At 47.3% G+C, this 24,007-nt stretch overlaps 1 protein-coding gene across 19 annotated transcripts in view; it reads right to left on the bottom strand.

Moving 5' to 3' along the window:
• Positions 1 to 24,007, bottom strand: part of FGFR2 (fibroblast growth factor receptor 2) — a 124,449-nt gene extending 100,442 nt beyond the window's left edge. For 12 of the 19 annotated variants that reach the window (XM_017872283.1, XM_017872263.1, XM_017872266.1 and 9 more), the window contains exons 1-2: positions 23,621 to 24,007; positions 19,364 to 19,640 (exon numbers count right to left, since the gene is read on the bottom strand). In XM_017872283.1, the coding sequence (XP_017727772.1) occupies positions 19,364 to 19,529 (166 nt within the window). In that variant the 5' untranslated portion in view covers positions 19,530 to 19,640; positions 23,621 to 24,007. Of the gene's footprint in view, positions 1 to 19,363; positions 19,641 to 19,784; positions 19,827 to 21,997; positions 22,019 to 23,620 lie in introns of those variants that run through there. The other 7 variants (XM_017872267.1, XM_017872268.1, XM_017872270.1 and 4 more) reach the window with 3 other exon arrangements.

The following is a 24,007-nucleotide window of genomic DNA, read 5'->3' as shown; positions in this document are numbered from 1 at the left end:
TCATCAGCAGAAAGAAATAAAGGAAATGGAGACCAGGCACAGTGGCTCATGTCTGTAATCCCAGCACCTTGGGAGGCCCAAGCAGGCAGATCACTTGAGGTCAGGAGTTCAAGACCAGCCAGGCCAACATGATGAAACCCGGTCTCTACTCAAAACACAAAAATTAGCCAGGCATGGTGCCGTGCCTGTAGTCCCAGCTACTCAGGAAGCTGAGGCAGGAGAATAGCTTGAACCCAGGAGGCGGGGGTTGCAGTGAGCCCAGACCACTGCACTCCAGCCTGGGTGAGAGAACTAGACTCCATCTCAAAAAAAAAAAAATTAAAATTAAAATAAAAAAATAAAGGCAATGCAGTCCCACCAATGAAGTCAGAACCAATCACCTTTGCATGTCCTGCCATGAGGGCCGTGCACACAGCAACAAAGACAGCCTGCTGCAGCCCAGACATCCTCAAAGCCTCCCCTCTACATGAACTGACTTGCAAGAAGACCAAATTCCTCACATCAAACAGAGACCTTATAAGGCATAGGTACTACGTGCTCTTTAAGGGGGCAAGGAAGAGACAAATACCCCACACAATATAAAGATGAAAGTTCTCTACCTCGAGAAATACTGCCAACATAAAAATGGAGAACAAAAAGAAGCCAAAGCAACAAATAACAGATAAGCAGGCAGGCTGAAAGGGTGCAGTCCTCTCTTTCTAACCAGTTGTCAGGTGTCTCGCAGACACGAGTCGGGATTCTCCCTGGTCGCTAACAACAGCTAACAGCCGCCTCTGCAGCAGTAGCTGGATTTCTCCAGAAACTCCAGACTGGCTCACATTCCTGGTGATCAGATGGGATCATGGCTAATGTTTCCAATATGGTAACCATTAAAAATTATATATTTAGGCACACCCCTCACATCCTTTAAGTCTGCCTTTGAGAAACATGCTGGATGGCTCTTCACGTTTGAAAGAAATTATGTTGTTGCCCATGAGAAAATAAAAATGCACACAGAGTAAAGAGTCTGAGAATGTACTCCCTGAAGAGTGAGTCACCCGTGTCTCCCAATGTCCCCAAAGCGGAAGTCCGCACTCCCTGTTTTGTCAGTATCCCTCTCGTTTTTGATCTGATGTTTTCAGCTGTTCATGATAGTGTTCTCCAAAAAGAGATGCACAAAGGGAAGGTTTTCTCCCTGGTCCCAATACGTGTATTAAAGTCATATTTCATGAGTGAAAAATTTCCAACGGACCACTAAGACGCAGGCATTGAATCAGTACTGTGTGCATAAACTCCCCAGATATGGGCAGCTTTGCTTGTGCAAGAACTTCAAAACTGAGTCCTGGCCGAGCGTGGTGGCTCACACCTGTAATCCCAGCACTTTGGCAGGCCCCAGTGGTCTTGAACTCCTGAGGTCAGGAGTTCAAGACCAGACTGGCCAACATGGTGAAACCCCATCTCTACTAAAAATACAAAAATTAGCCGGGCATGGTGGCAGGCGCCTGTAATCCCAGCTACTCAGGAGAATCACTTGAATCTGGGAGGTGGAGGTTGCAGTGAGCCGAGATCGCGCCACTGCACTCCAAGCCTGGGTGACAGAGCGAGACTTCGTCTCAAAAAAAATAAAAATAAAAATAATTTTAAAAAATAAAAGGTCAGGTGCGGTGGCTCATGCCTGTAATCCCAGCACTTTGGGAGGCCAAGGAGGGTGGATTACCTGAGGTCAGGAGTTCGAGACCAGCCTGACCAACATGGAGAAACCCCGTCTCTACTAAAAATACAAAATTAGCCAGGTGTGGTGGCAGGTGCCTGTAATCCCAGCTACTTAGGAGGCTGAGGCAGGAGAACCACTTGAACCTGGGAGGCAGAGGTTGCAGTGAGCCGAGATCACGTCATTGCACTCCAACCTGGGCAATAAGAGCAAAACGCCGTCTCAAAAAATAAATAAATAAATAATAAATTGACTCTTTTGTTCAGAAAGCATTTCCCAAAACGACCAGCCATTAGATCATATAGCACACAGGAAATAGATACTTGTGCTACAAGTTATGTTGAAGCCCTGCATGTCCCAGCTTGGATGTACCATGAGGAGTCTGTGTGCCTGGCTGCCTGGCCAGCTCAGCCTGAGCCTCCTACCTTCTGAAAATACACTTGCTAGACACAGCAGAGAAAGCTGGGACATCTTCAGCCCTTCAGGGCTTCCTGGAGCACACTGTTCTAGGGAAAACCCTTTCATCAAAAGGCATGTGGGGGGCTCACAAGGAGGTGAAGGAGTGAATAGGATGTGCCTGGCCTTTGATGACACAATCTTAGGGTGAAGAGTGGCCCTACAGAGATGTCACTCTGTAAAATGAATGCATTGTGATCTCCAGTCCTGAAACTGAACCCTCTGGTCCTAAAACGCTTCCATCCCCTGAGTCCTAATGACAGTGCTCAGGCAGAGGCAGCTCTCTTCATCTTACAAAGTAGTAAAGCACCTGTCTTAACAGACAGCTATACCCCAAGCCTCTCATGGTCCCTTAGCATTAAAGCTATGGCCTCATTTTTGTCCCTTCTCTGGTGACTCTTCAGAAAAGGTTGGGGGTGTTAAAGGTACAGACCAAGGCCGGGCATGGTGGCTCATGCCTGTAATCCCAGAACTTTGGGAAGCTGAGGCAGGTGGATCATTTGAGGTCAGGAGTTCGAGACCGGCCTGGCCAACATTGTTCTGAAACCCCATCTCTACTAAAAAATACCAAAATTATCTGGGCACGGTGGCAGGCACCTATAGTCCCAGCTACTCGGGAGGCTGAGGCTGGAGAATATCACTTGAACCCAGGAGGCAGAAGTCGCAGTGAGCCAAGATCCCGCCAGTGCACTCCAGCCTAGATGACAGAGCAAGACTTCATCTCAAAAAAATAAATAAATAAATAAAATAAAATAAAATATATATAGATAGATAGATAGATAGATAGATAGATAGAAAGAGAGAGACCAAACAGACCTGTCACTGACACTGAGACTTTGCCATTTACAAATCGTGTGACCTTGAGGCAAGTCCTCAGAGCAGGAAGAATAATAAATGAGATAGGACACAGAAGGCACCCGGTACAATGCCTGGCACTTACACATCCGCCATCAGAAAGACCTTCCGGCTGAAATCCTCACTCCTCCGCTAAGCAGGAAAAAAAGCAAAGCTGCCTAGCCAGGTCTTCTCAGTGTGGAAGGTCAGAAAGTGAGAGAGGAGGGGGCAGGGCTCCTGTTCTATTTCTCAATCCCTAACCCAGAGTTGGGGGTTAATTACCTTCAGTTCGCATTCTGCTTCCTGCTGGTGCGTGCACGTGTGCATGTGTTCCTACGGACAGGAACATGTCAAGGCGGTCTTCTCGCCTTTCTAAGAAACTTCTCCTTCCCTACCACCCCTCCTGTATCCACGGATATGCCCAGAATTCCACCTCTGGTTCTTCTGGTCCTTTCCCTGCATTCCAGTCTCCTGGGCACCTGTGGCTTTTCCCACCTCCTCCCCGCAGATGCCACTCAAGTCCCTGCTTGTAGGTTCATATTTCCACCTGCCCAGGGGGAGGAAACACATAACCTGGATGTCTGCAGAGGTCGTATCCAAAACAAGCAAGTGACCTTCAACCTCCTCCTCCTCCACCAGCCTCTTCTCTTACACGATGAAGGGAGTCACACCACTGAACTGCCACCCAAGCTCCAAGTCGGCCCTGAAGCCCCTCTTTTCCTCTGGCCCCTCCTCTGATCAGTCCCGACAACCCTTCGCCTATTAAGCCTATCCCTGATAGAAAGCTTAGCTCTGAAAGAAAGTTCGGGCAAAAAACCGCATCCCACAGGCCTCCTCCAGCCCTCCACAAGACCTCTGCAATGCGCCTAACCCATCACCCATGGTGCGCCCCTTGTAGCCACTACAGACCCCCAGAGGAATCTTCTGAAAAGCACATGATCTCTACTTTTTTAAAAAGGCACAGACCACTCCAAAGTCAGAGAGAATAAAACCCAAAGAACATCACATGCATTGAGGCTTGGTTGCTCCAAGCCCCATATCCCCCTCTCTCTGACACTCTGGCTTGCCTGTCCACGTGGGTACTCTTCCCTCTACCTACGAGCCCAGCCTGCTATGCTGCCTGGCAGGCTCCTATTCAGCTCAGTTCCAACAGCTCCTCTGTGAAAATCCCGATTCCCATTAACATACTGCACTGCTCCCCATCTCTTCCTGTTCATCCTCTACCACATGCACAGCCAAAGACAATCTGCGTCCCCAACCCACTCCATCCAAAAGATGTACGGAGAGGGACTGGAGCAGGGATCAACGCAATGTTTCTCAGACTTTACTGTGCATAAAACCATGTGGCCAATTTAAGACAGCTTCCTCACTCCCACTTCCAAAGATTCTGAGTTGGCCAGGCGCTGTGGCTCACACCTGTAATCCCAGCACTTTGGGAGGCCGAGATGAGTGTGTCACTTGAGGCCAGGAGTTAGAGACCAACCTGGCCAACGTGGTGAAACTCTGTCTCTACTAAAAATGCAAAAATTAGCCAGGCCTGGTGGCGGGAGCCTATAATCCCAGCTACTCGGGAGGCTGAGGCAAGAGAATCACTCGAACTTCAGAGGCAGAGGTTGCAGTGAGCCGAGATTGTGCCATTGCACTCCAGCCTAGGAAACAAGAACAAAACTCTGTCTCAAAAGGAAAAAAAACAAAACAAAACAAAACAAAATATTCTGGGTCAGTAGGCCTAGGGGTGGGGACTGCCATTCTTTATTTCCCACAGGTGAGGCCTGATCCTGCTGGTCCAAGACCCACACTGCAAGAAGTTCAGCTCCTGTGTCCAGGGATGAGAGTTTGAGACCTGCCTCTGCCAGTAGTGAACGTGTGGGCTTGGACAGCCTCACATCGCTGAGCCTCAGAGTCACGCTTTAGAGAAGAGAAAAACATCTCCAGGGCTGCCTGCTGCAGGGCAAGGTCACCGCAAGGACACAATCAAAGGCTGCCTGGGCAGGCCTCTGTATACTTAAAGAGAGGGGCACGTCTGAGAGCGAGCACTCCTCATCCTGGCGGGGGGGGGGTTGGCGGGGGGGGGCCCCATCCTGCAACTCAGCCCTGGCCAGGAGGGCACTCCTGGGTTCCTGTTTACTGGGCATAGCTGATACTAACTGGCCGGCAGATTGCTTTTTGCAACCATGTGAGCACCTCCATTCGCATTCCTCTGACTTCAAAACAGCTTTTCTTTCAAGTAAACAAGTAGGTCTCATCATATACAGGTTACCTAAGTGAGGATTTCTGGAATGTTCCTAAATGAAACTAAACATCTGAAGATTTTGTGAGATTCATCATTATAAACACCCATGTATGATGCCTGTTTAATTTACAAAGAGGCCTGTGGCTTCTTAAAATACCTTCTACTATTCATCCATCCAACACATCTGAGAGTAGCTGATATTTGTGTGTGGGGCACAGGAACACACCACAGAACTCCCTTGAGATGAGAACCCCAGCAGGGCTCAGGAGCCAGATAACTTACCCCAGCCGATGGGGAAGAGTCCCCGCAGCTGTGCCTCAGGCAGTCCACAGAGCTAAGGGCCTGCAGTTACTGCGAGCTGGGGAGCTGGGGCGGCTGGCCTGCATTCCAGAAAGCATACCCTAAAGCCTGACTGCATTCCAGGAGCAGGTTTGCAGGGACAGTCACCTTGCCACACTTACTGCTACCTGTGGCTCCTAGAAGCTGCTGCTGGGACAAGCTCACCTCCCTGATATTGATGTAAACATTCAATAAATGGTGCATACTCCAGCGGATACATTTGCCCTGTATGGGCCCTGAAAGGTCAGATCGATGTCCAAATCCCGTTTGACATTTTCCCCAAGCAGGCCCTCCCACACTAAGCACTTTCTGAATAAAGAAATACTTTTAAAGTGGCCAAGGCTACAAAAGAAAAGGGAAGGTTAAGAGTTATTCAAGAGGGCAAGGCTGCCTCCTGCTTTCTCAACTCGGGGCCTTCTGGGGGTACTGTTCGGCAAGTTGATTTAAAGGGCTGGGCCTTTCTTCGCTCAGCAGGATCTCGGTTCCAACACTCCTTCAGAGGCTGCAGATGTGTCCCCGGCCTGATCCCCTCAGCAGCATCCCAGCCATTTGCAAATGAAGCGGCAGCAGCTGGAGACTGGGAAACAGATGGTCTTCCTCATTTGAATGGGTTTGATCGGGCTGCTTGAGGCTCAGCAAGTTCAGGCCTGGCCAGCATCGAAATCCGTGCGGAGGCCTGAAGGCACAGAGCTGTGGCCCGGGGAGCCGGCAGCAAGCAACCGAATGGGAATGACCTGGTGGAGAGGTTCCCCATGCTGCCTTCGGGTGGACGGGACACGATCCCAGCTGGTTTTGCACCGCAGGACCCAAGGAAGGCAGGTCGGAGCCACAGGGATCACTTTTCTCCTGTGTTTTGCAGAGGAAAGAAAAACTCTCCCTTGGGGAATCCTGAGCCGGAGGACTGAAACCCACATTAATTGAGGACATTCCACGTTAAGCGCCGGCGCCACCACAGTTAACCTTTCTTCCTTGCTCCAAACCACATATTTGCATAGAGGTAAAAGCTTCAAGAAAACAAACAAACAAACTTTGAAGAGCCACTACTTCTCACAACCCTCCAAAGCAGCATTCAGAGGGAAGCTTTAGATCTCAGAAGGGCTGTGCACGGCTCCCACAAACGTAGGCTTCCTGGGACAGGGCGTCCCCTGGGCAAGGCACCTGGGAGGAGGCAGACTCGCCATCCTGCCCACACCTGACCTGACTCCCCTGGCCACCCTCCGGCCATCTCTCTGCCTCCACATTGGCCTGGCAAGAAACTCTGCCAATTAGAGGTAGTAACAGAAAAGAGATAGGAAGCAGGCTGAAATGACCCACTCAAGTGGAGGCTGCCGGGATGCCCCTGACCCGCCTCCTCACTCGCCACACCTTCAAGGGCAAGCACCTAGTAGGAGGGGAGAAGGGAGGCCTCTGAGCCCAGCTGCACACATTCACTCAGCAGCCTCTGCTCTGCCTCCATCAACATCAACAGGTGAAGCCAGCAAGGGACAGCAGAGAGGCTAGGCCCTGGACAATCACCTCACTGGACAAGGGGTCAACCTAGCAATGCACCTAGCAGGCAAGGTGGCTGGTACTGATAAGGGTCAACCTTGCAATGCAGGTGGGTTTGCTGGGGAATCCAGGTGGGTGCCACCTCCTCATGGAGAAGCCCAGCCTCAGGTGTGGTGGCTAACACATGTGATCCCAGCGCTCTGGGAGGCCAAGGTGGGAGGATTGCTTGAGCCCAGGAGTTCGAGACCAAGCTGGGCAACAAGTGAGAACTCATCTCTACCAAAAAAAGAAAAAAAAAAAAAAAAAAAGAAAAATCAGCCTGTGCCTGTAGTCCCAGCTACTCAGAAGGCTGAGGTGGGAAGATCGCTTGAGCCCAGGAGGTCCAGGATGCAATGAGCCGTGATTGCGCCACTGCACTCCAGCCTGGGTGACAAAGTGAGACCCTGTATTAAAAAAAAAAAAGGAAGAAAGAAAAAAGAAAAAAAGCAGCAGCAGCAGCAGCTTTCTAGTCCCAGTCCCTGGAAACTACTCAACATGGGGCACATGCCTCCGGCCCATGGTTTTCCTTCACAGGGTCTTCGCCTTTGATTGGACCTAGCCCTTCATTTTTTATTTTGTTTATTTATTTTATTTTATTTTATTTATTTATTTTTGAGACGGAGTCTCACCCTGTCGCCCAGGCTAGAGTGCAATGGCGTGATCTCAGCTCACTGCAACCTCTGCCTCCCGGATTCAAACGATTCTCCTGCCTCAGCCCCCCAAGTACCTGGGATTACAGGTGTCTGCCACCACGCCCAGCTAGTTTTTGTATTTTTAGTAAAGACCAGGTTTCACCATGTTGGCCAGGCTAGTCTCGAACTCCTGACCTCATGATCCACCCACCTCGGCCCCCTACAGTGCTGGGATTACAGGCATGAGCCACCGGCGCCTGGCCCTAGCCCTTCATTTTTGCAATTATTTGACAAAAGCCTGTCTCCCCGACTCAACTGTTTATTGCTTGCTATTCTATCCCCACAGAAACTGGCACATAGTAGGTCTCAAAAATTATTTGGGGAACAAATGGATGAAAAAACTCAAAGAAACCATAGCAATTACCCTGCAATCTAAAAATCATGGCTCTGCCAAGCTCTGAAAGTTGTCATCGCATGGGGAGTTGCAAATTTAAGAGGGAAATTTGTAGCATCTCCTAGTCAAGAACTCTACAGCCAGGCGTGGTGGTTCACACCTGTAATCCCAGCACTTTGGGAGGCTGAGGTGGGTGGATCACCTGAGGTCAAGAGTTCAAGACCAGCCTGACCAACATGGTGAAACCGCGTCTCTACTAAAAATACAATTAGCCAGGTGTGGTGGTGCACATCTGTAATCCCAGCTACTCTAGACGCTGGGGCAGGAGAATCGCTTGAACCCACGAAGCAGAGGTTGCAGTGAACCAAGATCGCGCCACTGCACTCCAGCCTGGGTGACACAGCAAGAGACTCTGTCTCACAAAAGAAAAAGAAAAAAAAAGGAATTCTACAACTTTCCTCCAAAACTCAACTCCCACTTTGAAATGCCTGGGACCCCTGAGTGTTCTGCAATCGCTGTACAAGTAGCCAAGAACAAAGTTCAGCTGGCTAAACCAGCCTCGATTCACCTCCACATTAGCTGGTACTAGAGTTCACTTTTTATTTTTAATACCAAACTGATCTTTGCTAGCTTTAAAAATGGGCTCCATTTCCTGGCCTCTTTTATTCCCCTAAGGACACCCTTCCTGGCCAAGACTGGAGGAAGAGTAGGTGTTTCTGCTTTTGGCCTTTTCATTCTTGGAATTTTTTTTTTTTTTTTTTTTTGGCTTTCTTAGTCTCTGCTCCTAATCTCTGCAGAAAAGTGACATTAGAAGGGTGGGGTAGGCTTTGGTGCTTGTTTCCATGACCACAGGTTGTGGGAGTCCCGGGTACAGGGGTCTGTCTATGCAGGTAGGCCTTGACTTCCTACCCAATCGTAAATCAGAAATTCTGGGAAGAAAAGCTTGACATAATATCAAAGTGGCAACAGCTGAGGGTTAGCAGGCACTAGGACAAACCAGCAGAGACATCCAGGACAAGGAATAACTGGGGACAGCCCGCTCTGCTGAGATGGGTCACGCGTCAATGGGCAACAGAGGCCAGCCCTTCTTGTTCTGGACTCCTACGGTGTGGCGCAGCCTGGACCATCAACTGGGACCCAGTCTCCCATTGGTCTGCTTGGCAGCAGTCAGGGTTCACCTCTTTCCAATAAGCCACCTGCCACCAGAAGCCATTCTAGAAGAATCACAAAGTATAATTATTAAACATTTTATTGCCTGGAATTTTCTTCAAATGACTTTAGGAGAATTCGGTATGGATGTGTGAGAAGGAAACAGAATCAACCAGTGGTGTCCCTAACAGGTTTAACAGTCAAATGACAGATTTAGGAAAGAATGAGGGGTCACCACATTCTCCAGCAAAAACAAAAAAAAAAAAACCCTCCTGCTCAGGAAGGAGAAGGGAAATTTTTCTTACACCAACACATTCACCCAAAGACCTGGGCCCACACTCACTAACAATGAGGTCCTGGAGGAGTCACTTGATCCCCAAGAATTTCAGTTACCTTGTCCATAAGATGAGAACAGGAATACCCAAGATGTTCTGGGTTATTAAGATGGGAGATAATATATGTTAAAGTACCTAGCACAGAGTCCAACCATGACAGGCACTCAATAAATGGTAGCCAGTTATCATCATCACCACCATCATCATCATCTCAAGGAATGGGCTAAACAAACACGACCTCATCCATACTGCCCCCACTTCATAGTCTGTCCTACCAAGTAACCTCCATAGGGGTATCAAGTGCAAATGCTTGTTCGGCTCCTCTCCGCTTCAGTACTTTGGGTCCCATCACAATTTCCTTAAGCTCCCTTCCATGCCGACGAAAATCTCATCTAGGAGTGTTCAGGAGAGGTCACTACAGGTAAACATGGCAAGGATGACCATAACATGTTATGGTGCTCCCCTCTCCAGCCTGGCCAAAAGCAGAACATACCACACCGCACCCCACCCCAACCGATCCCATAACCCCTCTCCACACCGCACCCCACCCCAACCGATCCCATAACCCCTCTCCATCCCGCACCCCACCCCAACCGATCCCATAACCCCTCTCCATCCCGCACCCCACCCCAACCGATCCCGTAACCCCTCTCTATCCCATACCCCACCCCAACCGATCCCATAACCCCTCTCCACCCTGCACCCCACCCCGATTCCATACCCACTCTCCATCCCACACCCCAACCCAACCGATCCCATAACCCCTCTCCATCCCATACCCCACCCCAACCAATCCCATAACCCCTCTCCACACTGCACCCCACGCCAACCAACCCCATAACCCCTCTCCATCCCGCACCCCACCCCAACTGATTCCATAACCCCTCTCCAATGTTCTTCACGGGGCCTAATGGCAATGTGACAGTGTATTTGGTATTTTGAAGACTCAGACAGAAAACTCTTTTGCCAAAACACATTGTTCTTCATGAAGTAGGTGTCTGCTGTTATTATTACAGAGCTGCAACTGACTTTTTTCAACAGAGGGGAAAAAAATGTCAACCTTGAACCATTTGGACTGCAAGCAGCAGGATGTTCCCATTGCTAAAATCCATGGGCCTTGCAAAAAGCCCAAGATAACAAAAAGGGCTGGACAAATCCAGGGCCTAGAGCCAGTTTTACATTTTAATTAATGCAAACGCCTCTCATCAGACAATTATCACTATACACTGTAAACATCTTATCGGTCCAGGAAATATTAGTTTTAGATTTACTTTGACAGGGAAGAAATCAGCATTTAATGAATACCTACTCTGGGCCAGGAAATTCAGTAGGGGCTTTACATTTCATTTGCATTTAATCTGCACATGCACCCTTCAAGATAGATACTATCTTTGAGGCTCAGAGAGTTTATCTAACGTTTCTGAAATCACAGCATCAGTAGATAGTGGAGAGATTCAAACCTACCTCCCAAGGTCAAGTTTCCTCTGTTAGTTTCTGTCTCCAGAAAGCATACCACACGCCATCCAAAACGATTTTATTCAATTCTATTTTTAAGAATGGCAGATACAGAATTTAGATTAAATGCAGAGAAGATTCTTATTCTTTTAAAAATTCGACTGGTTTTAAATTTGAAACATTTATAAATGTCCACGATATATATTCATTTGTGCATCTATTACAGCCAGGTAGAAATGCAACATGCATTGGTGGAAATCCAGGAGGCTTAGCAGGACAAGAAGGCTCCTTAAGGCAGCCACACATCTTTGGGGACAATCCCACTATCAACTGACAATCTGAACTTTAAGGGTGTTCAAAGAGTTTAAACACTAAACTCAACCATTGCAATGATCTTGACATTCATTTTATAGTACATCCCCCCAAGCACATACACACACCATAGATACACACAGCTGGCCTTTTCAATGTCTGGATACCTTTAAAATATTACAACTGGTCAGTATGGAAAATTTAACAGTAAACTGTCAGGTATACAAATGGGTCACATATAGTAATATAGGAGCTCAAGCGTTCAAAAATAATCACGACAATTTATATAGAGTTTATTAACGTTAGAGCTCAGAATTGAGTTGTCTCCAAGAAAGGTGCTACATAAATCATACAAATAAATGCGTCCCTTGTTCTCATTCCTGAATCTATCAGCATTTTCCTCATAAGCTATTTTTAGCCCCCTCATAAAACACATTCAGCATAACCTGAAATTCTCTGTGTGCATTCTATTCTGAAATGAATTGGAATTTACCATTCTTTACTTAGACAAGTGGTTAAAGGAAAGAATATACCACAGCTTAGCTCTCTGACTTGGTACTGTCAAAAAGAATCAGAAGTTTTTGGCCAGGCGTGGTGGCTCACGCCGGCATATCATGAGGTCAGGAGATCGAGACCATCCTGACTAACACTGTGAAACCTCGTCTCCACTAAAAATACAAAAAATTAGCCGGGCGTGGTGGCGGGCGCCTGTAGTCCCAGTTACTTGAGGCAGGAGAATGGCGTGAATCCTGGAGATGGAGCTTGTGGTGAGCCAAGATCACGCCACTGCACTCCAGACTGGGTGACAGAGCAAGACTCCGTCTCGAAAAAAAAAAAGCAATCAGAAGTTTTTAAGAGTGGCATGATGTGGCCAAAGTCCACAATGGCGCAGAATTACTTACGGTATTCCAAAGTGGAGTAAATGACACATTCAGCATCTGAAAGCTCTGGCACAGTACAAGTTTCCCAAACCAAAATTACTGAAAATCTAAAGCATGCCTATTTTATTTGACACACACTCTTCAAGGATGACCGTGGCTTGTCAACAATTCATACTTTTGTATGAACATTTAAATGGTAAGAGCTTGAAGTTATATAAACAGAAGTCAGCCACCACACACAAATCACGGCAAGGAAAGAGAAACTTGTAAAAAGTGTGACTTTTGTCTATTACAGAAGGAGACATCTTCAAGACATGAAGGATCACCACAATAACCTGTCCAGCATCTTGTTCAATCAGACCTCTTTTTAAAAGAACTTAGCCTCTGAACAGCCAAGGCAATCCTAAACAAAATAACAAAGCTGGGGGCATCACATTACCCGACTTCAAACTATACTGTTGGGCTACAGTAACCAAAACAGCATGGTACTGGTATAAAAATAGGCATGTAGACCAATGGAACAGAATAGAGAGCTCAGAAATAAGGCTGCACACCTACGACCATCTGATCTTCAACAAAACTGATGAAAACAAGCAATGGGGAAAAGACTCCCTATTCAATAAATGGTGCTGAGTTAACTGGCTAGCCATATGCAGAAGATTGAAGCTGACCCCTTTCTTATACTATATACAAAAAAATCACCTCAAGATGGAAGAAAGACTTAAATGTAAAACCCAAAACTATAAAACCCTGGAAGACAACCTAGGCAATATACCATCCTGGACACAGGAATGGGCAAAGATTTCATGACAAAGACATCAAAAGCAATCACAACAAAAGCAAAAATTGACAAATGGCATCTACTTAAACTTAAAAGCTTCTGCACAGCAAAAGAAACTATCAACAGAGTAAATAGACAACCTATGTAATGGGATATTTGTAAACTATGCATCTAACAAAGATCTAATGTCCAGCATCTATAAGGAACTTAAATTTACAAAAGAAAAACAACCACATAAAAAGTGGGCAAAGGACATGAACAGACACTTTTCAAAAGAAGACATATATGCATTCCACAAGCATATGAAAAAAACAAAAGCTCAACATCACTAGAGAAATGCAATCAAAACCACGATGAGATACCATCTCACACAAGTCAGAATGGCTATTAATAAAACGTCAAAAAATAATAGATGCTGGTGAAGTTGTGGAGAAAAGAAAACACTTATATACTATTAGTGGCAGTGTAAATTAGCCCAATAATTGTGGAAAGCCATGTGGTGATTACTCAAAGAGCTAAAAGCAGAACTATCATTTGACCCAGCAATCCCGTTACTGGGTATATACCCAAAGGAATATAAATCATTCTACCATGAAGACACATGCACACAGATGTTCATTGCAGCACTATTCACAATAGCAAAGACATGGAACCTACCTAAATGCTCATCAATAACAGATTGGATAAATAAAATGTAGTATATATACACCATAGAATACTATGCAGCCATAAAAAAGGACAAGATCATGTCTTTTGCAAGAACATGGATGGAGCTGGAGGCCACTGTCCTTAGCAAACTAACACAGGAACAGAAAACCAAATGCTGCATATTCTCATTTATAAGTGGGAGCTAAATGAGGAAAACTCATGAACACAAAGAAAAGAACAACAGACACTGAGGTCTACTTGAGGGTGGAGGGTGGGTGGGAGGAGAGAGAGGAGCAGAAAAAACAGCTATTGGGCACTAGGCTTAATACCTGGGTGATGAAACAATCTGTACAACAAACCCCCATGACACAAGTTTACCTATATAACAAACCGTCACATGTACCCCCAAACCTAAAATAAAATTTAAAAAATTAAAAAAAAAAACTTGGCCTCAAGTTCTTGGCCGAACTACACTAAGAAGGCAAGTCAGGGAGGAAGATGGTGTGGTAAAGATGGGGTATAGTTAGCAACACCAAGCATTTCAATGCTAGGAAAGCTAAAAAAGAAGAGCCATCTCTAAATCTCATATGGGATACAGCAAAAAAGATGAAAAAAAATGCAAAACTTAAGGCTAGAACAGGCGTGGCGGGCGGCTCACACTTGTAATCACAGCACTTTGGGAGGCCAAGGCTGGAGGATCACTTGATGCCAGGAGTTGGGGACCAGCCTGAGCAATATGGTGAGACCCCCGTATCTACAAACTATTCTTAAAAATTAGCCAGGCCTGTAGTCCCAGCTACTCAAGAGGATGGAGGACCCCTTGAGCCCAGGAGTTCAAGGGTACAGTAAGCCAAGTTTGAGGATACAGTGAGGGTACAATTGCACCACTGCACTCCAGCCTGGGTGGCAGATCAAGACTCTGTCTCAAAAAACAAAAACAAACAAAAAACCAAAGGCTAAAATCATCTCTCAAGGAAAAAAAAAAAAATAATAGAGACCATAAGCATTTTGCACAATTGCATAAAACCCACTGGAACAGAATTATCTGTGGAATAGCCCAAAAAACTTCCAAAAAAATAATTTCTGAACTACCCAGAGAGATCTCCCCCAGCTCCCCTGCTAAGAATCAGACCAGTACAGTGGAGAGTAGCACACCAGCTATATTTCCTACCCAGCTTAACAGGCAGGTACCCAAAAATCAATTTCCCATGTTTTCCTTTAATGACTAAAATTAGCTTCAATGGAAATATAAGAGTAAACTAGATTAGAGGGAGTTTTTAACAATTACCCTGGCTAAACAAACACCTAAACAACAGTCTGCAAACTAGAAGACTAGTGGATACATTTTATTGAAACTACGAACATTAAACAAAACACTTCCAGTTTAAACACGACCCCAGTTGTTTCATAGCCATGTAATTACTTGTTAAGTCTGATATTAAAAACATCTCATATTGGATTGCTGTGGTTTTGTGAATTCTCACCCTCAACTGGGTCAAAAAGACTTGAAAGGAACAAAGTCTTTACTTATGGCTCGATGCGGGGCCATTGGCATAGTACAAGCGCTCTTTTAACTGGTTGAAATAAACAGACAGAAATGCACACATATACCCCAAAGTTGAATCAGAGCGAGCCAGTATAAAAATGATACAAGTACCAGCTCTCTAGGCTTGCCAGATTTCTGCTCTATAAGTAATATTAAACATGGCTCTTGGTCTATGAATTGTGAAACACTTTATATACTAATAAAGAATGGGTACTTCATTGTGTATTTAACTGCATAAGCCTGCATTTGGTTTAATTGACCAAGAATAAGTCCTTGTTCCAAAACTAACTATCAAGTTACAGTCAACTCTTAAATATTAACACTCATATTGAAAAACAAAGATGCAGATAATACGAAACAGAAGATTATTTTAAATCATTCACTCTTGGTATGCGGATATATTCTTTCTTCCTTTCTTTTAACTTGCAATTAAATGCGTATGGCTAATATTATGGCATTTACAATACTTCTAACAAAGGACTTAAACCATACTGGAAAAATCTGACTTAGGGAGGTCTCTGTGCAGATCCTGTCCTCAGTGCTTCTGCTACTGAACTCTGGACCAACTCACGCTGGTCCAGGAGGGCATCACCTCTCAGAAGATTGACAAAAAATTGCTACACAAACTACATTTTTTTCAGGTTGTCACTTTTCAGAGTCACACTCTGTGGAGGGCGGGAAAGTAATTAAGGGTTTAGGGTTGAAAAGCCCTTTCATTTTAGCTCCTACTGGGTTGGTGTAAACAAAGATGCCATTAATGTCAACAATGACTTAATTAACCAGAGTAGGTGACAATGTCAGGAAGAACTTGAAAGTAAGAGTTGCCCCCTCTCAGGGTAATCAAGCTTGACTATACTTCAAATATTTATAATGTTAATCAACAGAATAGTACTTGGCCTTGAGGACTGCCCCCCTTCGAGTCAATAACCATGTTTTCACTCCTCTGCTGGTCCCCTATAACAAGGAATGACCAAAAGGAAATCAACAATGAATGACCAATTGGAAAACTCACATTTAATCTGAAATATTAAAAACCAAAATCTTCTACAGATTATTTTCTTAAGTCAACTGAGTGGACCCAACTCCACTGCTACTACTTCAGAAAGGGTCCAAAAGACAAATGATATATATGATATATGATATATATGACATATGATATGATAGGACATGACATTGTACAAAGCCAAGATGGCTAACCATATCCTTTCCCTGAGGGGCCAAAAGAAAAGGACCCTCTAGTGTTAGGGCCCAGGCTTCTTCCTGGAACTTCTCAGTCACATTTTTCTCCTATTCAATAGACATTATCTAAACTGAGCTTCCAAATAAATTAGCAAACCAAGAAGTCTTACAAGATAAGACCTTGGTGCGCTGAAGGTCAAGGTGGAACTTACTGCTAACCAAGCTACAGTTGTTCTAACCATGGAGAACTGATGGACAGGGGCACAGGCGCACACGCACGCACACGCACACACACACTCTCTCTCTCTCTCTCTCTCTCTGCAATTCGCCAGCGCAGAGCCTAAACCTGAGCCCATTTTCCGTTGTTAAAAACTCCTTTCTCATCTGTAATTCAATGACCTTCCTAATCACCTCTGACACCAAAGCAGAACTCCTGCAACAGAAGAACTGCTCTTAGGGCTCAAATCAGTGGCCAGTATTAGACTAACAGATGAAGGGAAGTGGGGATCCTACGAAAGCAGACACAGCTTCCTGGAAACACCAAGGCCCCTCCATCCAAAAACAACTTTCTTCTCAACTGTCTCCAAAAGCCTAGATGTTTTTTGACATTGTGGCACCTGGCACAGCCAGCCCACGGGACTGGGAAGACCCATGTTCCCAGCTCACTGGCGACAATGGTGACAAGGCCATGCACCCGATGCTTACTGGATGCCAGCCCCTGTGCTAATCGCTCTTTAAGTTCAGGTCAAATGGAAATCTCCTAACAACCTTTTGGTGGAAGAGTCAGAAGCCTTCTGAGGACATTAATATTCAATGACTATTAATGAAGAGACCCTAAAAATCATCTTTTCAAGCCCTCAGATGACAGAATGGGAAACTGAGGCCCGGGACTTGTATGCTTTTCCAAAGCCTCCTCTTTGTCAGGTTTTGCACCTTCTTCTAAGACATCTTTTCTTTTCCATCTCATAATTCTCGATGCAAATGAACTCATAGCTCATGGAAACTATGAACCCATAAAAATGCACAAAAGGACATTAACAAAATATTACCTAAAACTTCCAGAACTTCATGGACCTCCTTCCTGATCCATAAGTGCATCGACAGATCCCCGGTTGAGCAGGCCTGCTTCCAACAATACCCACATTGTTGGATTTAAATTCTTACACAAAGACTCTTTTGGGGAACTTCGTCCCTTTCCACTATTTCTTCCCTCTGCCTCGCCTGTCCCTCCCTGCATGTATACACAATTTTAAACTTCCTTCAAGAATTGAATATAGTAAAACAAATCCTCCGGGACCATTTTACACTTTATGTTGAAATACACTCACAATAATGCTGCTCTGAAAAAGCAAATGAAAAATGACAGCTTTTCCCTAACCTGGGTTGCTCCTAAAGCCCACACTGTAGGAAATCCCAGCTCAAGCTTCCTCAGTTTTTGCTGAGCCACGAACTTAAGGGAAAACCAGCAATTACAGAAACATCCATTTTAATTATTAGTAAATTAAAGAAGTACAGGCATGACTTTCAGAAACCAGGAACTTTTTCCCTCTTACATGAAAGCCCTGTAAAAATGCATCACCACAGAAAATTACATTCATTCTGGTGTCCCAACATAAGTTACCAAGAGGCAGTTCCGTAACTGGCCGGTAGCTGTAGCTATACAAGCCTCAGACACAAACTCCTACCAGATTGGGAGATGTCACCACACCCGTTAATTATAGAGCTGCCATCCCTCTGTGTAACAGAGAGTTCCCCAGTCTCACACGATTGCTTCAGGTGATAAGTGCTTCGGTCCTCATCCTTTAATGACACATGCCCGGGGTCTTCCTGGGGAGCCCATGTCTCTCAGAACTCTCATCTCAGATGGACACAACCCTCCTTCCTAAATTGTCCTGATCCGGCTAAGGAGGCTGGGCTCTCTGTCCTCTCCCAGCCCACCCCACTGGGTAAGTGTGCTGTATATTCACCCCACGCACGGGATGTATTCCCAGAGCAGCTCAGCTTATCCCAGACACCATTCGGACTGCTGCGGGTTCCTAAAGCCAGGCAGGCACCAGGTGGGCTCTCCACGAACAGGTTCATTAAGTGGCGATGAGTGCTGGGATCTGCCGTTTTATTCTCGGATTACCACTCAAAAAATAACTCAGCTACCAATATTCCCTACTGATGACAGATTTCAATGCAGCACCAAGTAGAGGCTTGGCTCACGTTATCTCCAAAGGGCTGGGAGAGAAGTTCCAAATCTGCTAAGCTGAATAATTCAGCCTCATGTAGTCCTCACAACTGGACTTACACCTTGAAAATTAAATTTCCAAAGCTGTGACACCAATGCATGCCCTGTGATACTTGGAGGTTCTCAGCTGGAGGAGATCCCCTGGCACATTCACTTTCAAGTTCACCTAAAATAGAATCTGCCACTTTGTGATGATGCATTGCTTAAGTATTAGGAATTACAATGGCTAAAAAAAAAATTCTGAGATGTCAAGCCTCTCTCTCTACACTAAACTTCAGAACCTTCTTTTCTCCTTAAACAATTAAAATAAGACATCAGCATTTCAGACGTTGGCAATTTCTTTTAGTGGTTCCTTTTGTCAGAAAATAGCAATTCTTTACATTGTAAGGAGTAGGAATGCTGCTGGGGGAGACTAGAGATGACATTCATCCTCCCAAGGTTCGTCCCTTCCACAGCTCTCTCAGGCACTGGATAAAGGTGAACTCCAGCTGCCTCCCTCACCCAGCACAGAGAAACACACACAGCAAGAAACCACCAAACTATACCATTCTGCCTGCAGTGTTGCAGCAAAGGACCTTCCCTCATCAGCTCTGCCTTGCGGGGAACCAAGAGACCACGGTCAGGTGCTCTTAGAAGCCTCATTTACAATGCAAGGGTAGCTGCTTCTAAAACAGGCCTTAACAATCTGTCCCCAGACAAATCCCAAAACAAACTTGAAAAGTGAAATTAAATGACTTACCTTCTGGCTCTAATGTGGTATCCTCAACTAAACTGAAGGAGGGCCGGGCCAGGGACAAGGTTGCCATGGTGACCACGACCAGGCAGATGAAACGACCCCAGCTGACCATGGTTACGGTACCAATCCCCGGTCCTCTTCCATATCTCCATGTGGACGTTAATCCCATCTGCACACTTCCTCTACGGGCATGGACTGCGCGCAATGCCTTCAGCCTGCGGTGGGCTCAGGGACCGAGGCGCTGCCGCCGCTGCCTCCGCTGCCGCTGCTGCTGCAGTCACTAAAGGAAAGAGATTGGCGAGTCAGGGAATCTTCCCCAGTGCCAAATCACTCCAGCCCAAGTGGGATAAAACCATTTTTCAGCCTCTCAAATGTGTGCAAACAGAGTTCTTTTTCATTATCTGCTAAATCCTTCCATCCTCACCTCAGAGTCCCAGGTGATTCCACCAGACCGGTCCACAGAAATGTGTTAGGCTAATCTTTTTTAAAGCATATTTTTAAGAAACAGAGATAAAACAGTAGCTACAGGACTCAGATACGTGCAGCCACTTCAGTGAGGCAACGTGTGCTCTCTTCTACTATCCACTATCGCCTCCACCGCCCTCAATGAGCAGAAGCAACATGACCTTAGTTTCAAGGGCAACTACAAAAGCAAGTTAAAAGTGCTCGGGTTGGCAGAACCAACCTCATTCCCTCCTCTTAGTCCAACTGGGCTTTAGAAAGCTAAACTGTTGGAGGCGTCTGCTCACAGCTCCGCATTTCTGCTGGGCTGGAGCTGAGCGGTCTGTCCCACCCTCACTGTAGCTCTTGGGAAGAAAGGAGACCAGCAAAATCAAAAGAATCCCAGGAAGGCTACAGAAAATTCCCACCAGTTTACACTTGTCAGGATTCATTTTCAAATGGAGAAGGGTATTTCCGTCTTCCGCCAAGCAGCCACTTACGAAGAGTGAACACAACTGCAGCGCATTCAATGCAGCTGATCCAAAAAGGACTTCGAAGCCTGAATTCCCTTTCCCTGTGACTAAATGGCAGTCCAGGGCTGCTAAACGTCTTCAACTTCTGTAGAAGGGTTAGGAAACTGAGCAGATGCAAATTCTGATGAATTATGCAGGAATGTATTAATAATGATGATGTAAATTATGTAAATTTTAGTCATGGTATGTGATTGGACCAATAACTTTCAATATGCAAACCTATTGGCTAAATTTTCAGAGTATAAGTTAGAAGAGGACACTCAGCTTACTATTCTATTCACCCATTTGATCCAAGGGAAAGAGAATTTTCCAAGAAAGCTTAATACATTCCAAGCAACTTTAAATTCACTCACTACCCTCTGAGACTAAGGGTAGAGTCAAAATGCACAAACTTTAGAGAATCATTAAAACAATCACAAGAAAGGGCACATCAATCTCAGGCTTCAGATTCTGTGAACCACAGGAATGAACCACATTTTCTAAGATTGGAGGTGGAGGGAGGCCTTTAATACAAAAATTTCTAAACTCTACATTTTTTATGTACCCACTCGATGTTTCAAGTTATGACATAGGATTTCAACACTGCTGGAGCCTCCCCAAATCTTATCATAAAACTGCTCTTTTAGCTTTGACTGAGGATAAAATGGATGAGGGAAAAGAATATACCACATCATTTCCAAAGGAGGAATAAAGAAAACCTCAGCTTCAAAGACAGCACAGGTGAAACGGTATGATTCGCAGCAAAAACAAGAAAAGTATGTGTGCAGTTGTGTGTGTCCACGGTGTGTGTGTGTGCATGGTGTGTGTGTGTGCATGTGTTTTCAGATAGCTTGAAAGATTTTTCCTCCTTTCTTTCCTCTTAATCAAGAGCCTCAAAAGATAATTTCAGATCTATTTCTACATATATGTGGGAGGAAAGTACACAAACATTCTCATTGATTTACTAAGCATTTCCAGAACGCAGGGGAATTTTCTACCTCTAACACGACTTTAGGAACAATCCTAAGTCCTCGCAGAGGTTTCGCTCCAGGCTCCTTCCCCAGCCTGCTCCCCTACCTGTCCCTAACCAGAGGAGCCTCCTTGGCTCCAGGCAGAGAAAGGTGGACAGGGCTCTCCACTGAATCTCAAGCCATTCCATCATCCTGCTAGCTTGCACTAGAAATTTGCATTTCAGCCATTTCCAGGTCCAAGCCCCACAGCAGCCCCCTCCCCAAAACTCTGGAAGGCGGGGACCTAAGGCGACAGGTCTGCACAGTTCCTCACCCAAGTGGACAAAAGTATGGTGCGACCTCCTAGGCAGGATAATTAGGTCCCCAGGCTCGGTGTTGGGAACACAGGCCCAGCATGCCGCTGGCGGCCACAATCCCAGCTTCCTGCCTTCAATACCATAATCCTTCCTGGAGTCTGAGCCCCAGTGAAAGCCCCAGCGTGTTTATTTTTCCCCTTGAAAGGGAACTCTCTTCTCAGCCTGCACGCGGGAGGAGTTGTCACCCTCCCTCTGATGGATGGCTCTTCTCGGCCGCCCGTCCCCCCCACCCCCCCACCGCAGTCCATTTTCACCTCGGCACAGGCCTGCCCCCTAAGACAGGCAAAGTGACAAGGAGGAAGGGCTTGGCTGCGGAGTGGTCCCCATGCCAGGCTTGTGCTGGGCTCTTCAATTTACCATGACATTCCCAAAACCCCGGCCCTCCAAGAAGGCAGATCAATACAATGCCCTCCGCTTTGGGCTTCCACCTAAGGGGTGATCTGTCGACACACTGCTGGCTCGGCCACCGGCAGCACCTGGCGTTTTGTTCCTAGGTAGATTTCACATCAGGAAAGTCAACAGTGCCCGGCTCCTCCAAAGTGCAGACCCATCTCTTCGCTTAAGGCCTCCCTACTTCTCCCCAGCACTCAGTAGGAGCGGGAGCTGTCAAGGGGTCAAGTCTGGGGGGAAATTCCTCAACAAATTGAAATCTCAAAACACACACACTGACTCAGGACCACAATGCCCTCCCAGTTTAATGCTTGCGTCCAATCAGAACTTGCGAGCAGCTTGGGGGTGCTCCTCACCACCACCCCTTTCAGGGCAGCACTTCTTTCATTTGTTTGCCTGAAATATCCTGTTTTTCTCCCCCTTCTCGGGGCGCTAAAGAGCTCAGAGAAATCTGCATTTTAATTGACATTCCAGGGAAAGGGAGAGGGGCGCCTGATTGCTTTTCTATTCAAACTAAACAGGCTTTTCAGATGAAAATGAGTCGAGCCCAGTGGAAGATTTACAGGGATTTGGGACCAGGGAGACAATGGAGTTTTAAATGTTGATAGCGTTTCACACCAAACACATAATGGGTGCCCTGAGTTTGAAAGCAGGTTTGCCTTTAAGGGTAGGTTTTATTGAATTGGGCGAAAAGGAGGGTCTGGAGAACGATTTGCAAGGGAGTGGGGTGCGAGGAGAGCGACGGAGGCTGGTGGCCCCCGGGCCGGCCTCCTGCGCCAGGTTCGCGGTCCGCGAGGGTCGGAGCCAGCGCCACGCAGGGCCCTCGGCTGATTTCCCCAGCGCGGCCCCGTCGCCGAAAGAATGAGCAAGAATGAGCGCGCAAGTTAGAACTCGCCTGCGCTTTCGACATCTCCCAGCCGCTGCGGCAGAGCAGGCAGGCGAACTAGAAAAAGTCGGTCCAGTTCGCCCCCTAGCCCCAGGCGCGCTGCGCTCCCTCCAGCGCCGACGGCGGCTGTGGGCGAGGGGCGCCCCGGCACCGAAAACCGGGCACTGAAGCCGTCGCCTCCCCAACAGTGCCACCCCTGACCATCGTCACCCCTACGGGATGTCACCGGCCCCACCCCAGCGGCCCCCTCCCGAAAAACGGGCCTCCGCGGGGCCTGGATGGGACGGAAGTTCCCAGGACCCACGGATGGAGCACCTCGGAGATGCCCCCTGGGACCCGGCCTGCGGGGCTGTGCCACGGGCAGGCGAACCTTCGCCCGTCTGCTCTGGGGTCGGAGAAACGCGCCCAGTCAGCGGGAATGCGCCCGCCAGGGTTTGACAGGGAGGGGGGCGTCAACGCCAGAGGCAGATGTCAGCATCTGGATGGGGGTGGCAGAGGCAGAACTTCCCGAACACCGGCCGTCAGCACGCACCCACCTCCCCCATCACCTATGCAGCCACAGAGGGAGGACACGGAGCGCCCTCCACAATGCCAGTCCTTCCGCGCCCCCTGCCCAGAGGACGGTGCACCCGGCGTCCCGGGCTCCCCTGGCGTCCACGTCCCCGACTGGGGAAGCTCCCCGAGGCGTCTTGCGCGGCGATTACCTTGAATGGCAACGCTCCTCCGCGATCTGTGTTATCCCTGCGCCCCGCGTGGGTCGGGATGGAGAAAGCGACGAGCCCGGGGTTGGGGGGAGCAACTCCAAAACGCAGAAGAGTGGTCCTTGGGTCTTCGCCGGCGCCAAGGCTCCCGGGCTTCACGCGCACCCCAGGCTGCGGAGGAGCGCGGGCATGACGCCCGCGGGCTGCCCTCGGATTTGGGGAACGAGAGGAAGAAAGGACTCAGGCTTGGCGTCGCCTCCACCAAACTTTGCTCGCGAGTTGCGAAGGCTCAGAGCGCGCAGGCAAGCTGCGGCCTCGGGGCCCCCGGGGCTCGCGGCCGGCCCCCGCCAGCCCGGAGAGCAGTCGCCGCGCCGGGCCAGGTACGCCGCA

Source organism: Rhinopithecus bieti, unplaced genomic scaffold (assembly GCF_001698545.2).
Source record: "Rhinopithecus bieti isolate Rb0 unplaced genomic scaffold, ASM169854v2 scaffold_6710, whole genome shotgun sequence".
Taxonomy (NCBI): Eukaryota; Metazoa; Chordata; class Mammalia; order Primates; family Cercopithecidae; genus Rhinopithecus; species Rhinopithecus bieti.
This window is presented reverse-complemented; position numbering and strand designations above follow the sequence as displayed.